A 14566-nucleotide genomic window follows, 5' to 3' on the forward strand; every position below is an offset into this window, starting at 1 on the left:
TTAAGCCACTAGACTTTTGGGTCATTTGTTACACAGCACTATATAGCTAATACACCATCAAAGAGTGCTAGGGTCATTCCAAAACAACTCAGGAGCCAACTTGAAGAGACTCTCACTCATTGAAGATGGACAATTTGAGCAGCAATAAAAATATTAGCTGCAATGTTTTGGAGCACATTAAATATATTTATGTGTAAATCTGTGTTCAAGCTGCTTTAAAGAAGAAAACGAAACCTCCCTGGTTACTTTTAGATGTTATTAGGGAAACAACTCATTATTTTCAACACGTTAAATGAAGAATGTAGCATTCATCCTGCCTTTCCTGTAGAAACGATATTTCAAAGTAACCAAGTAGTATTGAAAGGAAGCTCTTCGCAGAAGAATTCGACTAAAAATATAGAAGGAATGATAGTATTGGAATATCACTATTTTGCAACCCCTAATGAAATAATGGCTTTAGTCAATGAACATCAGTGGCTGCTAAAATCATTAGGTGAAAGGATGATGTATATAATAAATAGACCAGGCTGGTAACACTTGAAGGCGCTGATCTTAACATCACAAAGGAATCCATAGCCCCACTCACAACAAAACCAAACCAACACCCTTCTCCCTTACCCCAAATCTAAGCAAGCTTCTAGATCTAGTTTACAAAATATCTAGTTTACAACAAAATGCCACAGGGTGGGGAATGGAGAGAAACATGCCACTAAAGGGATGCAGGACAGTCCAGAATATGAAAAATTTTATAGGACGGGACCCCACGTTCTTCAATGAATAGATGGCAAGGATAAAAGGGGGCAAATTTATAGATTAAAAGGGACTTAAGAGACAGATTAGCCGATGCCATGTGTGGAACTTGTTTGGATCCAGAGTCAAACAAATCTACTGTAAAACGATTTATGAGAAACAAGGAGAATATGAACAATGAAGCGTATTTAATGGGATCAAGGAAGTATTCAATTTTTTTTAAAAGTGTGAGGGATAACTTTTAGCTGTAAAAAGGAATAATAAAAGGGAGTGCAGGGGACGACAACGCTGTGGAGGCTCTGGATTTGTCAAGAGGACAGCTGATCCCATCCCAGGCTCACTGGCACTTCAAGGACGACCAGGGTCCCATCATCTGGGCCCTGAAGTTGGGGCGCCTCAGTCCTTCCAGGACGGGGTCAAAGAGGAGCCCGGGAACTCTTCTCAGCGGTGTCATGAAAACTGAGCAACTCTTTAAGATCCTTTTCAAATGTTGCCTCTAAATCCAGTCCAACCTGACCAAGGTCGGAAGCCTGAAAGAGAAAAAGGAGCAAACACATAGATGTCTAAGGACAGAGAACTAGGACCATTAAATTACTTGTATTTCTTAGGAGTCCCCTCCCTTTTCTGGGTGCTATGCTTCCCTAGCAGTCAGGCAGAATGGGTGGTAAAGTGCTGCTTCTACACCGAAGTGGATGAGATTCCGCCTGGTTACCTTGGACCTGACAGATGGTCTGCACCGAAGAGCTGATTTTGATCAGGGCAAAGCCTGAGCTTGGTGCAAAATAGACAGAGGAAAAGCATTTCTTGAAAGCCCACTCATTGAAGGCAGGATGACCCTCCTGTTCTCCAACATCCAGCCAGGCCTGTGGCCAGCTCCACACGTGGACACAATTTATTGCTGGTGGCATTGAGGAAGGGAGGGAGGCTGGGTAGACATGACAGTCTTCCTTAGCTACCTCTCAAGAAATGTCTGTATAAAGGAGAGTAAAAATCAGGATAAACTCAAGAAACTAAAGCTAAGAATGTCTTGGGTTGCGAGAGAGCTGAAGTAGTTCTCTACTAAGGAAGGGCAAAGCCAACGTGACCTGAAGGCTATTCCAGGTGATGTTTGAGTCCATTGGGACATCCAGGTGTAACAAAGTCCAAGCATGAGCATCCTGGAAGTTTAATTTACATCATTTTGTTTCATTCACTCACTGATTGCTGTATTTCTGAGGCATGAAAAACAATGGAACCGTACACTGCCCTTCCTCTCAGTTTGAACGAGGAGGCTGGACAAAATCGACTCTTTTCAGTGGCAGCAGCCTGCCAGGATGGGACTGGGGGCGGATTTTTTTCAGGCATCGTTTACAAGGAAGCTTCCCTGTCCTACTTGCTGCTCTTTTTGACTTCCACCCCTGGAATGCAGAGGGCTTTCTTCTGTAATTTGTCTTTTTGAGCCCTCTCTGGGAAGTGTCTGGGCACAACTCTTGCAAAGTTCTGCTGTCCCAGAAATTAGGGGAAAGTAGAAAGGACGTGAGAGGGAAGCAGGACATGCCCTTTACCTTGTAAAATGTTTTATGGTTGCGAAAGATCAGGCGCATGTCCCGTACAAACCATGCCACGGTATAGACTTTCTCAGTCAGCCTTTCTTTCACCAGGTCCAACCACATGGCTTCCCTAAAGGGCTCAGCATAATCTCGAATCTAGGTACAAAGCCACCAAAGGCGTGATGTTAGCATGGCCATCATGACTGAATGGATCCAACTTCAATACAATACAAGCCTTTATTTCCAGGCTAATAATGATAACACCATCTGACACCTACATGCCAGGCTTTGTTCTAAGCACCATATTAACATGTGACCGCCACAAGAACCCTATGAGATAGGTACTAGAATTACCCCCATTTTACAGATCAGGAAACTGAAGGATGGAGAGGTTAAGTAACCTACCCAAGATATCACAGCTAAAAAGTGGTAGAGCTGGGACTTGAACCCACAGCTGGGCTTCTGAGTCCAAGTTCTTAAATCCTAAGTTATCCTTAAGAAAGAGATTCCCACCTAGGAGAAGGTGAAAGTAGGACCCAGCGAGGTGAAGCTAGCACGGGGGATGGAGTTGGTCCCCCTCCCGAGTCTGCAGCTTACTTTCAGGTCTCCGCTGACAGTAGAGCCTGCAGGACTTGTACTCCAAGTGTGTAGAATGAGTTTTACATAAGAGATACCCGGAAGATGAGAGTCATTAAATGTGACTTACATTAAGTGGGGTCTCCGCAAAGAAGGAGCTTTGGGGATGACAGTAGGCCTTCAAGAGGAGGAATTCACATTTCTGTAAAGCGTCAAGAGGACTTTAAAGTGGAGTGCAGCTTGGTGACAGAGCAGCCGGGCCTGTGCCCAGATGCATGCACAGGAGCCGCCAGACACACGGATGCTCCGACCATGTTTGTCAAAGGGCCATGAGCTGGATTGAATTCTGTCTGGATTCCATGTTTGGGCACTGAATCACCATCCTCCGAAGCGAGACATCAAGAGCTCCTTTGGGTGCCCTTCCCCTGCTGTGTGACTGACTTCTCACGTGTGAATGGAAAGGACAAGGCCTGGGGTTCCCACCTGACTCACCAATTGCTGTTCAGGGCGCATCTGTCTCTCCAGGACCTCAGATCCCCTGTGACAGTCCTGACTTCCTGGAGACGCCGCCATCCTGCAGAAGGTGCAACTCCACGGGCTCCTGAGAGGTTGGGTATCAGTGAGCAAGGGCAAGGCCCCTGGAAACAGCCACATTCCTATGGCTGCCACTGTCGATGGGCACAGCTGAAGGACAAAGGGGACACTTCCCAAAGTCTCCAAGACCCCCACATGGGGAGCTGATGACCACCCCTCCCTGCATTGAGGGTAGCAGCTGGGGGTCAGTGGGTAGAAGGTGGTGTCAGGGTGAGTGGTGAGCTGTCCTTTCCCCATCTGAGCTGTTGGGAGCACAAAAAGCCCCACCTACCAGGCCTGATTGTGGGAAACTGGGCTTTAACCTCTGAGGACCACAGGCCTCCATCAGCCCATTGAAAATGCAGCAAAACGAGGGAATCAGGCAAGATTTCCTGACCTTTCTGAATTAGCACAGAACACAGACAACTGGCACTTCCCAGCCCCATCCCTCTTGGACAGGAGTCTGTGCTGTTAACCTAGGGAAGGACATCTACCTGGGGCGGAGGCAGCATGGTGGCCCAGCTGCAGACTCACAGACACAGGGCTGTCACTGACACCAGACGGAACGGAGGCTGCTCTGGGTCACACCTGCCCCAACCATGCTCACAGGTCCTGCTCTGCCATCTGCAGCTGAACCACCAAAGGCAGAGGTGTGCTCGTGGCAGGCTGAGTCTCACTAACCTGTCAGCCTCCGCAGGTGGGATGTGACAGTCCTCATGAAAGGCTCTCGGACAAGTGTCGCAGCAGAGCAGGGATCCCCCTTTACAGCACACCTCACATTCATCCGTGTTTTCCCACTGGAAGGGGAGACAATGCAGGCACCGCTGGGATCAGTGAGACCCACGGAACACTAACTGAGGGGCTCTGGGACACACCGTCCCTGCCTGTCCCCGAGTGGGTGCTTTCAGCCACATTGATGTGGCACTCACACAGAGCGCTGATGGAGGGCCAGCCTGGCCTTTCAATCCTGGAAGAGCAGGTGGCAAGAATTGTCACAGTGCCACTCAAAGCACAGATTCTCAGAGGCAGAAGGGCCTAGCAGGTCATGGAAACCTGTTCTACACAGAGTGTCTGAGGACCACTGCACCAGCCTCGTCAGGGAGCTGCTTAGGCACGCAGGCCAGGCCGCCTGAAGCAACATCTGCAGCTTAGTAGGATCCCGGCTGGTTTGGACGTGAAACATGAGCAAACTCAGCTGGAGGCAACTCCCTCATTTTACAAGCCTAGAAAGACAAAATGTCTTTTTTCTGAAGAATCGAAGCAACTTACAGTACCTGAAGCCAAATGGGCACCCAGGCTGCCTGCACCCGGGGTCAGAGCTCTGCCCACCCACTAGGTGCCATCTCAGGCAAGGTGGAGGTGACTCAGAGAATAGCCCCTGAGGTTGTGGCTGACAAACAGACGACAGTGTGGGGCTCCATACACACAAGACACTGTTTTCTCTGCATTCATACGTCAGCTGCACAAACACCCGCCCCCAGATGCTGGGGGGTGAAATAGACCATCTGGAGTGGGAGCAAATGTTTGACGGGTCTGGGAATCTGTCCTGTTTAAGGAGAGAAATCCCACCACTGCCCTCAACTGTCCATGACACAAGCACGAGGGCCTGAGTGAGGGCACAAAGAAGGAAAATGTTTTCTCCATTCTGAACACCAGCCATGCAGCCAGAGTAAAAATTCCCTTTGATTTGGGGATGGTGTCCCCTCTGTCATAACTGGGGAGGCTTTCCAGCAAGTTCCCTCCATTTACTGGGCCCCAGGACTTCGTAAAGAGGCTTCCCCCGTTCCCCACTAAGGTCAGTGGATCTTCCTGGCTTTCCCATCCTGAACTTGCTAGTCTGCCTTTCTTTGGCCTTGGGGTTGGCACTCTCCGGCCATTCTTGCCCTCTGACTGGACCCCTGGCCTGCCCTGGTCTAGGGTGCAGGTGCCAGTTCCCCAGGTAGCCCAGCTTACTCCTCAGCTCCTCCCAGGTGAGACCCTGGTTGGGTCCCGAGCTCTGCACTCAACCCCAGCCACCGCCACCCCCATGCTCTGGAGTGAAACACTTTCCAACACATGATATGACAAAGAAACAATAGAGAAAGGACATACAATTCCACTTTCCTTAATAAGGAGTTTGACTCTGGTTTTTACGTTGACTGCGGACAGCTTTCCCCTTCTTCTTTTCTCCTCTGTCTACATCTGGGCAAGTTGAAAAGAAAGCACATGTGCTCCCTCCCGTGGCCCCATAAAGAGTTCAAACCAGATAGGTGCTGTCCAAGCAAGAGACTCCTCACCCTGCCCCTAACTGTCCTCCTCAGCCCCGTAAACTACAAGCTATACCGCCGAACAGCAGCAACTGCTGCCCGCACACTGGGCCCTTGGACATGCAGCCTCTCAGAGGCCCTGAGCCTGGGGTCTGCACCAGCTACCCTTTTGGCTGTGGGTCATGGGAACACACTGAAAACATGCATGTTCTGGCTGCCCTGTGGACATGAAACATGAGCACGTTTCATGCCCTGGGGGCGGGAGTTGCCTCCAGCTGAGTTTGCTCATGTTTCACGCCTCACAGGGCAGCCAGAACATGCATGTTTTCAGTACCAGCATCAGGTGTCTCGATGGTGAACACGTACTACAGGGCAGCAGTGACAGTGGACGATGTGGCTGAGGGAAAGGCCTGCAATAGTCCATTCACAGTCAGAATGAAGCTTCAGTCCCATTACCTCAAGGTGGTTCCTGATAGGTGGGGCTGAAAGGTTGGGTCAAGTGTGTCCCTGGCTATCACGTGCTGACATGTGGCATTATGAGTACGAAGAAACTATAATATTGGGGCCATTAATTAATGATCTGGATTTTAAATATCTTTATTGTTTTTTCTCCTGGTTACAAAAGTAATAGATGGTCATTATAAAAATACCACATGTACATAAGTGTAGAATGGAAGACAAATGTCCCGTCATCCCATCCCAGAATAGCCAATTCTTTCAGATAGTTTTTTAGTCATAGACCTGCATGTTCACATACACAAAACTGGACTCCTTTCATATATATTACTATCGGTTTAAACTTCCGGAAGCTCTCCTGACCTCAAAACCCTTGGATAATTTTCCATTGGACGAATGTAAACCTAGGAATCCATGCATTAAAAAGAAAATACCATTCTGTAGCTGTCTCAGGAGATTTTATAATACTGATGAACATTTTTATTCTTCCCTAATTTTTTGCTATTACAAGAAGCCTCCCTGTACATGCCAAGGATTTCAAATCAGCATGGCAATGAGGGTTTCTACAAGAAATGGCATTGGAGGACCATTGTCTTACAAACTTGAATGGATTATGGCCAAGGTCAAGGGCAAGATGGGCAAGGCACCATCGCCTATGCTGGAGGCTCATATCTCAGGGGAAGATCATGAACAGGACTTGTGTCTGGAGGAGGTATCTCAGCAAGTAAAGAAGGCTGAGGATGAGCGGCTGGTACAGCCAGCAGATGACTGCCATGTCCACCTGGAGGGAGGCTCTGCAGAGACGAAGCTCCGTTCAAACACATTATTCCATTCTGGCGCTCCTGAGACTGAGCATGGGGAACTGAAGATGACTTTGTGTTCAAGCAAGGAAGATCATCTTGCCCTTTCCGTTCTTGTCTATTTCAATACCATATTACTTTTCAAATTAGAGCACTCAATTTCTGCCACCTAGTCATCCAAACATCCAGATCTTTGTCTACAACACAGGCACACCATCAAGTTAACTATGAAAATAATGGCGGCATGTACATGTACCAGTGTGCTAAAGCTGTCGTCATGATGATGCAATGTCTAAATGTGATGGTAACTCAGGGCTGGGAAACTCGAAGACTTGAAGGTAAGCTTTTGGACACGAAAAGTCCGCAACATGGCGCCTGAGAATGTGGTAGAAATTCAACTGCTATTTACCTCTCTCTTGAGATTTATTCTTGGAGGACAGAGCAAAAGTCCTTTCTGAAAGAGAGCAGAGGTCAATGAGTTAGGTTATTCAGGAAGCGTCTCATTGGTAAATAGTGAAGTTTTCACTTCCTAGTGAATCTCTGTACCTGGACAGCCTACTGGGTCTCAAGCCCAAGGTGCTCAAAAGAAAAATGAGCTCCCTTCTCAAATCAGTTCTCCTGGACTTGGTAAAATCATTTCCCCCCCTGTTACTCAAACCCCAAGACCTGGCAGTTCTTTCTCAGTCCCTTTCCACCCTCTCCTTTTATTTTGCATTTCTTTCTCTTGACAAAATCCTTATGATGTGATCCCAGTGGTAATTTTTGAGTATTGAGAGGATGTGTGTTGAGTTCTGGGATCACCAGTACCCTAGTTTGCTGCTCATAGGATGGAATAGTGTGCTGGGAAGAGCAGAGAGACTGACCATGGACAGCGTGGCCTGGAAACCCTTGACTGAGGGGTCTTGAGGAGGCATTTATCGGGTGGAGGATGCAGGGTGGCTATCGCAGAGGTCTATGTCTTCATCTCATTTCTTGCCAGCTCACCCTACTCATAACTACCAGGCTAAGCTTCTGAAATCTCTCCTGACTTCAGAACCCTTTGCTTGCTCTTAAAGTTCCCCACCATCAGCACCTACCTGCGTTTTTAACTTTATTCACCCACATTTTTTTTTTCTATGAACATTTGGCTCTTTCTCAATCACACTGTGGAATCCTAATGGGAATTTCTTCACCTCTGTTATTGGCATTCCACTCCTCCTTCAAGGAATTAAACCCACCACCTACCTGCCCCATGTCATTATAATACCTTCATTAGCTTTTCTATGCTCTGTCCTCTGCAAAGCACATGCCGCTTCCAGTGCTTTGAATTTGCGCCTTTTCCTTCCATTTCAAATTCTTTTGGTGTGAGCCACACTCCCTCCTCATTCTGAATGCACTTCTCGGAGGATCCTGTAAGACAAAGACAGCCCATGCCAGGACCCACTCCAGCCTCTGAATTCACCCAAACCTCCAACACTCTGATTGTGGTGTTCCATTTTTCTGGGTCCAGAGAGGCTCCCCGTGTGGTGGGAGCAGGAGCAGGGAGTCCGGAGTCCTGCTTTCTCAGATTGAAGGGAGCCCCAAAATCTGAGTGGTGAGGGAGTGGGAGAGAATTTGCACTTTATGTGACACTTACATGTGGCAAGGACATGGTGATCAGTGTCACAGGGTCTATGGATGCCTTCCATGTGGGAATGGAGTGGCCTGGCCTGTATGACATGTTTGGAAATCCCTTCTTAACAAGCACTTCTTTCTCTGCAGCCTAGCTCGCAGGGTCCATTTGCTCAACAATCACACACATGGGTACGTTCCTCCCTTCTAGTGATTCCTTCACCTAGGGGTTCCAAAGAGTAGAATATTAAGAAACTCACCTTTTCCCATTTTCTCCGTATATAAAATCCCCTTTGCCTCACCACAGGTCACAGGAAGTTCAGGAGAGACAAAATCCACAGTTTCAGCTTTGTTTTTTTCTGAAAGTAGGAGACAACAGTTTAGCATTACTCAGTCTTCATTCTATCTCCCTCATGAATTCTCCTTTCCCTGAATTCTAATGATAATAATGATATGCAGGAATCTTTTATTTTGAGTGGGAGATTAGATAGTATACAGAGTGGTCTCTAATACACAAAACCACCACCACCACCACTACCTCAAACAAAATATTTTGGTAAAACATATTGGGCTTCTTCAGTGGATGTGTTTTAATTCACCAGCTAATTGGCCATCACCTAACATTCTTTAATCCCATAACCCGCTGTGCTGATGGAAGTTGCCTACACAAGACATTTCTTTGTATTTGTGTAGCTGGAGGAGAGGTCTGGTCTGTGAACTTGTTGCCTGATTCAACCCTGGCGGGTCAGTGAGGCAGTTAGCCCTGAGGGGATAGTGTCACACTTTACTGTTGTGGGGACAGAGCCCCAGAAAGTAGTTTCCAGGCTCTCGGCCTCACATAGAAAGGTGTTGGCTCAGGTAGTAAATGGCCATCAACTGTGATTGGATGGCCATCAGCTGTGGCTAGTTGGCCGTCAGCTGTAACCAGTGAGCCATTGGCCACTAATATAACTGCTGTGGCTACGCTAGCAGAGAGAGAAGGAGAAGAGAGAAAGAATGGGGGCTAGCAAGAAGATGGTGGCTGGGCTGGCAAGCGTGGATAGCGGTTTGCGGACAGTGTGGATCCAGCCTCCAGTGAGAGTATAGTGCCGCCAGAGAGAATATAGTGGTATGACTCCCCTATCTATGGCTCCGTGGATGTTCCTTTTTGGCCTCACCATATCCTGTGTTATGTGGGGAGCGGGAGCAGAGACCCCGCAGGTCGCCCGCATGACAACTATTTACTGTCCCTTTTCATTTTATTGCTTCCCCCCCACCCCCTGCTTCTTCCTCTATGAGTAAAAGAAACACTGGAGAACTCTAAGACTAATTACACGTGGAGAGATTTGACAACTCAAACACAACTAGGGAATCTGAGTTTCTGATTCAGAAGAAGCAGTTGTAAAAGGGCTTAAAATAAATATCATCAATTTCTGCTCCCCCGTCTCCCCAGGCTCATTGGGAGTAAATTCATTAAAGACAACAGACTGCAGGACCTGTGTGGGGACAGAGCCCCAGAAAGCAGTTTCCAGGCTCTGTGCCTCACGTGGAAAGGTGCTGGCTCAGGTAGTACATGGCCATCAACTGTGATTGCATGGCCATCAGCTGTGGCTAGTTGGCCGCCAGCTGTAACCAGTGAGCCATTGGCCACTAATATAACTGCCAGGGCTACGCTAGCAGCAAATGGGGGCTACCAAGAAGATGGTGGCTAAGCTAGCAAGAGCGGATTGCAGATACGCGGATGCCGCCAGAGAGAATATAGTGGTATGACTCCCCTACTTATGGCTCCGTGGGTGTTCCTTTTTGGCCTCACCGTGTCCTGCATTCTTATGTGGGGAGCGGGAGCTGAGACCCCGCCTGGCACCCTGCACGACAAATGGCGCAGCGAGCAGGGTCTCCCGCACTACAACCTGTTTCTTGGGGGCCAGGGAAAAGGACTGTGCATAGCTTATGTTGAGTTATACAGGATGTGACAGCTGGAAGAAGCTAGAACAACTAGTCCACCTTTCTCCCTTGTGTCACACACTTATTGAAAGAGCCGAAAGAAAATCTATGACAAAGCAAGAGCATTGTTGGAAAAAGACCAGAACAGTGAAGAAACCGTGAGTTACTTTGGAAAGATATGAACCAGACAGAGTCAGATGAGAAAGGAGAGATCCCCGAGATGTGATGGGGTGGTTCCCCCCAACAGAGCTCCGAGGACGCCCAGCATTGGAGGCACAGGGGCTATGCAAGGCTAGGTAGGAATGAAGGAGTGGAAAGAACTTCGTTTACTGCCAGCTAGTACGCTTGCATGAAGTGGCCGCCTCCATCACTTATCTCTAGACCCTGCGCTCATTAACTCTGGCCTAGCGGGAGCGCATGGCCTTGGGAGCCAGGCTAGGCGGGCTTGTAATCCTGGCTTTGCAGTGTCTCAGCAAGGTTTCCTAAGTGTGTGTTACTTTTATCCACGTTGAGTGGGGGATTTGCCTGTGTGACAGGGAACTCTGGACCACTACTGCAAACCCCAAGGGGGGTACCATGACAATGAGACCTTCTGTAGTTTTCTGTCTCAGGGAACTGTCTTTCCTAATTCCTATGGTACGTATGGGTCCAATGAATACAGATATCCCAGCTGTGCTCGCAAGCAGATTCGGGTCAGTGGGTGCCTTTGGGAGCTCTGCTCAGCAAGCCAGTGTGCAGAGCCCTGGGCACAAGCAGCGAGCCCCCCATTCCCTGGTGGAGGTGTTCCCCTACCCCCTACCCGTCATGTGGGACCTTGTGTACTTCTGAAGAGACTACCCTGTCCCGAAGGGAGGGAGACAACTTTCTGATCTGTTCCCCCAAATCTTGCGTTTGCCTCAGCCTTCCCCACTCATCTCAGCCTCAGCCTTCCCCACTCATCTCAGCCAACTGGCCTTTAAGGATGAACCCTGAGGGGAGGCCAGCCTGGAGCTCTCCAGCATCAATTAGATCAACCAACAAGGAGGAACATGCTATGACAGGTGAGCCATTCAATGACTAATAAGAGTTCACAGAAATGGCAAGCCAGGTAGAGGAAGTGATAAGAAAAGCCTACCAGTGACAAGGAAGAAGAGAATGGGAAAAAAGTGAATTAGTGATCTATCGGGAATTCTTACAAAACATAGGAAAAGGGCACAAGGTGAAAATTATGTATGGATAGACATAGCCAGGGGGGAAAGATCTCTGATCTGTGCATGAAGGGTGGTGATGTGAAGAGGTGTGAGAGGAGGAAAAGCAATAGTAAGGAAATGCTAAATCAGCACACACATTGTACTGTTTATTTTCACAAGAAGCTGTCAGCAAGGGAAGCAGTGATGATCCCCATTGCATAGCTGGGGGACTCAGGCTTAGATCTGGAGAGAGAATTCCCAATGAGGAATTCACATTCCATGAGGTGGAGCTGGCACTGGAATCCAGACATGTTGTTCCCTAGTCTAATGCTCTTTCCACACCACCAGAAATGCCTCAGCAAGACTCCATATCATGGAATCAATAATAGCGCAGAGACACCTGGTGTTAAATCAGAAGTCACAGCGTGCGGGGGTGGGGGGATGGGTGGGGTGGGGAGTGCTAAGGAGGCAGGAGAAGCTGATGCTGATGGACACCTGGCAGCGTTTGCTTGGATTCTTGCCCACAGTAGTGTCTCCTCAAAAGACCAGGGGTACTCTTTTTTTTTTTTTTTCCAGTGTAAAGAACAGAGGACTTGAAATTTCAATACCTAGGTTGATTTTAGCTCATGCAAGTCTTTTATATGCTAATTGACTCTGTAAAATAAGCTGAATAATACTTATTTGAGGTTTAAGTGGTAAAATGTAGAGCAGAGTGCTTCACCACTAGTAAAGTGATGTATACAATTATATTGCTATAAGGCCCTCTGCATACATTTGTGTGGGTTGTGCACTGAGCAAGGATTCCACCTTTAAGGGGACTCTGATTTGCATTAGAGGCATAATCCATTTGTACACTTCCTATACCAATCTTCCAGCAGAGGGCAGCAAAGGCCCTGGTTTCAGGAATTAGCTATGAGAGATGTAGGTGTATTGAAGAAGGGGGACCTTTTCCTAGTTTGCACAAGTGCATCATATGGGTAAATGGAGGCCCTGACGTTGGTATTCATTCTTGATGAAGAAGAACGAATAAGGTATTGACCTGACAATTATTTAAGCATAAAGTGTGTGAGGCACAGAGGAGACAGGGCGATGAGCAAGACTGACCCACTTACTGACTTCATTTGATTTTCACACAGTGAACACAGTGTACAGACAGTTAATCACAGTTGTGGCAAGTACCCCAGAGATAAAATGCTGGGTTCCATGGAGGCATGTCAGGGAGACATACCCCTGCCTATGGGGCAGAGAATGCTTTCTTCAAGGTGAGGCCTGAAGATGTACAGCAATGGGAGGGATGAGGATGAAGGATAGCTTTGGGGAGGGAGTGTGTGTGCACGTGTGTGTGCACCGAGGAGGCCCTGAGCGGGAAGGTGGGTGAAGCATTGAGTGTCAAAGTGAAATCAGGCTGGTGGCGAGCCTTGGGGTGTGGGTAGGGATTGGGTTATGGGTGTGGGTTGGTTCTGTGTCTTGACCTTGGTGCTGGGTGCATGTGGGCTCTTCCTTTGTGTCAATTCTTCAAGCTGTACACTTACGGTACATGCATTTTTACATAAGCACATTACACCAGTGCTGCTCAACATGTGGCCTGTGATGAGACAGGGGCTTGACCAGGACAGAAATCAAGGCACTGCTTTTTCCACTGAGGAGGTCTTGCCATGAAAACAGTGTGTTTGGTGTCACCATTGATTTACAAGCTCTTTATTTTTGCAGACCTGCAACAAACAGGCTTGTAGATGGCACCAGTCTGTAGACCCCACCTTGAGTAGGACCCGGTATACTTTAATCATAAGTGCTAGGGGAAAAAAGGCCAATGTGGCTTGTGCATAAAGAGGGAAAGGAGACTGACAAGAGAGAATGCTGAGGAAGAAAGTGATAAAAGCAGAAGAAAAATGAATGCAGGAAAAGGAGGAAGAAGGCAGGACACTGGCCCCTAGAGGCCCAAGAGTTCAGAGGGGCAGAAGCAAGCCCAGGGCCTGACCCACAGAGACCAGACCTGCACCCATGATGAACACAGGAAGAGAAAGCTCGTCCCACCCAGAAATAGGAACACTGCCAGGTTTTTCTCAGATAAGACCGTTCACCAATTGCTAGAATGAAGGAAGTAGCAATTTGTATTAAAACTTGATTCATGGGTTCGGTCATTCTCTTTTGATCATGTTTGGGCCTTTATATAGTTCTTTATTGAAGAATGCTTCCCAGTGCAGAAGTGTGAAGATTGGGTATGTGCTGTCATTGCCCTGGACTGTGTCACATTGTTAGAATGGAGAAGGTCCCTTGTTAGAATGGAGAAGACACCTGCAGAGCAGACCTAGGAGGAGGACAGGGCAGTGGGACGGGAGGCGAAGGTGGAGAGGGGAACTGGAGCTTTAAACAGCAGGCCCAGGCCCTGGGAGCCGAAGGGCCAATCTCTGCTTCTCGCTTACTTACTGTTTTGGGGAATAGTTTCCCGACGAGTTCTTGTTGAACTTGAACGGACATCGTTTTTCTTTTTGTTCTCTAAAAAATGAAAACCGTTAAGTCACTTTAACTGGAAACATAGATTTACATGCTTTGTATGTCAACTATTTTAATTTTTCCTGTCTTTCTACCAGTTTAGAGAAAGAAAGATATGACTCCTTATGAAAGGAAAATCATAGCATTGACCAAGGAAAAATAACAAGCTCATATTAATATATAGGCAGACTAAAAATATTACAGAAGACAAATTTGCAAAACTATTATATATATATATATATATTATGTAACATATGTATAAAATAGTGTATATATGTACATTTAATGCAAATACTAAAGCTAAATAAAAGATGTAGCCTTATAAATATTATATAGAAAGGGCTTTTTAAGGCAAAACTACAGGGCATAATTACAGGTTCTCAATGTTAGGCAACGTTCCCTGCCCCCAGGGCATATTTTGCAATGTTGTAAAATCTTTTTTTTGTCTGACTGGTAGAGGC

At 47.4% G+C, this 14566-nt stretch overlaps 1 protein-coding gene across 3 annotated transcripts in view; it reads right to left on the reverse strand.

Annotated features, from left to right (window-relative positions):
• Positions 1 to 919: 919 nt before the first annotated feature.
• The window catches only part of SP110 (SP110 nuclear body protein), a 38493-nt gene continuing 24846 nt past the window's right edge, over positions 920 to 14566 (reverse strand). The window contains exons 14-22 of one of the 3 annotated variants that reach the window (XM_074314734.2): positions 14040 to 14108; positions 8781 to 8879; positions 8177 to 8319; positions 7340 to 7384; positions 4110 to 4225; positions 3348 to 3456; positions 2986 to 3057; positions 2295 to 2435; positions 920 to 1280 (exon numbers count right to left, since the gene is read on the reverse strand). In XM_074314734.2, coding sequence (XP_074170835.2) covers positions 1167 to 1280; positions 2295 to 2435; positions 2986 to 3057; positions 3348 to 3456; positions 4110 to 4225; positions 7340 to 7384; positions 8177 to 8319; positions 8781 to 8879; positions 14040 to 14108 — 908 coding nt within the window. In that variant the 3' untranslated portion in view covers positions 920 to 1166. The remainder of the gene's footprint in view (positions 1281 to 2294; positions 2436 to 2985; positions 3058 to 3347; positions 3457 to 4109; positions 4226 to 7339; positions 7385 to 8176; positions 8320 to 8780; positions 8880 to 14039; positions 14109 to 14566) is intronic. The other 2 variants (XM_074314739.2, XM_074314744.2) reach the window with 2 other exon arrangements.

The sequence above is a fragment of the Rhinolophus sinicus genome, chromosome 17, assembly GCF_057876585.1.
Source record: "Rhinolophus sinicus isolate RSI-liver-muscle chromosome 17, RSI-T2T, whole genome shotgun sequence".
Classification (NCBI taxonomy): domain Eukaryota; kingdom Metazoa; phylum Chordata; class Mammalia; order Chiroptera; family Rhinolophidae; genus Rhinolophus; species Rhinolophus sinicus.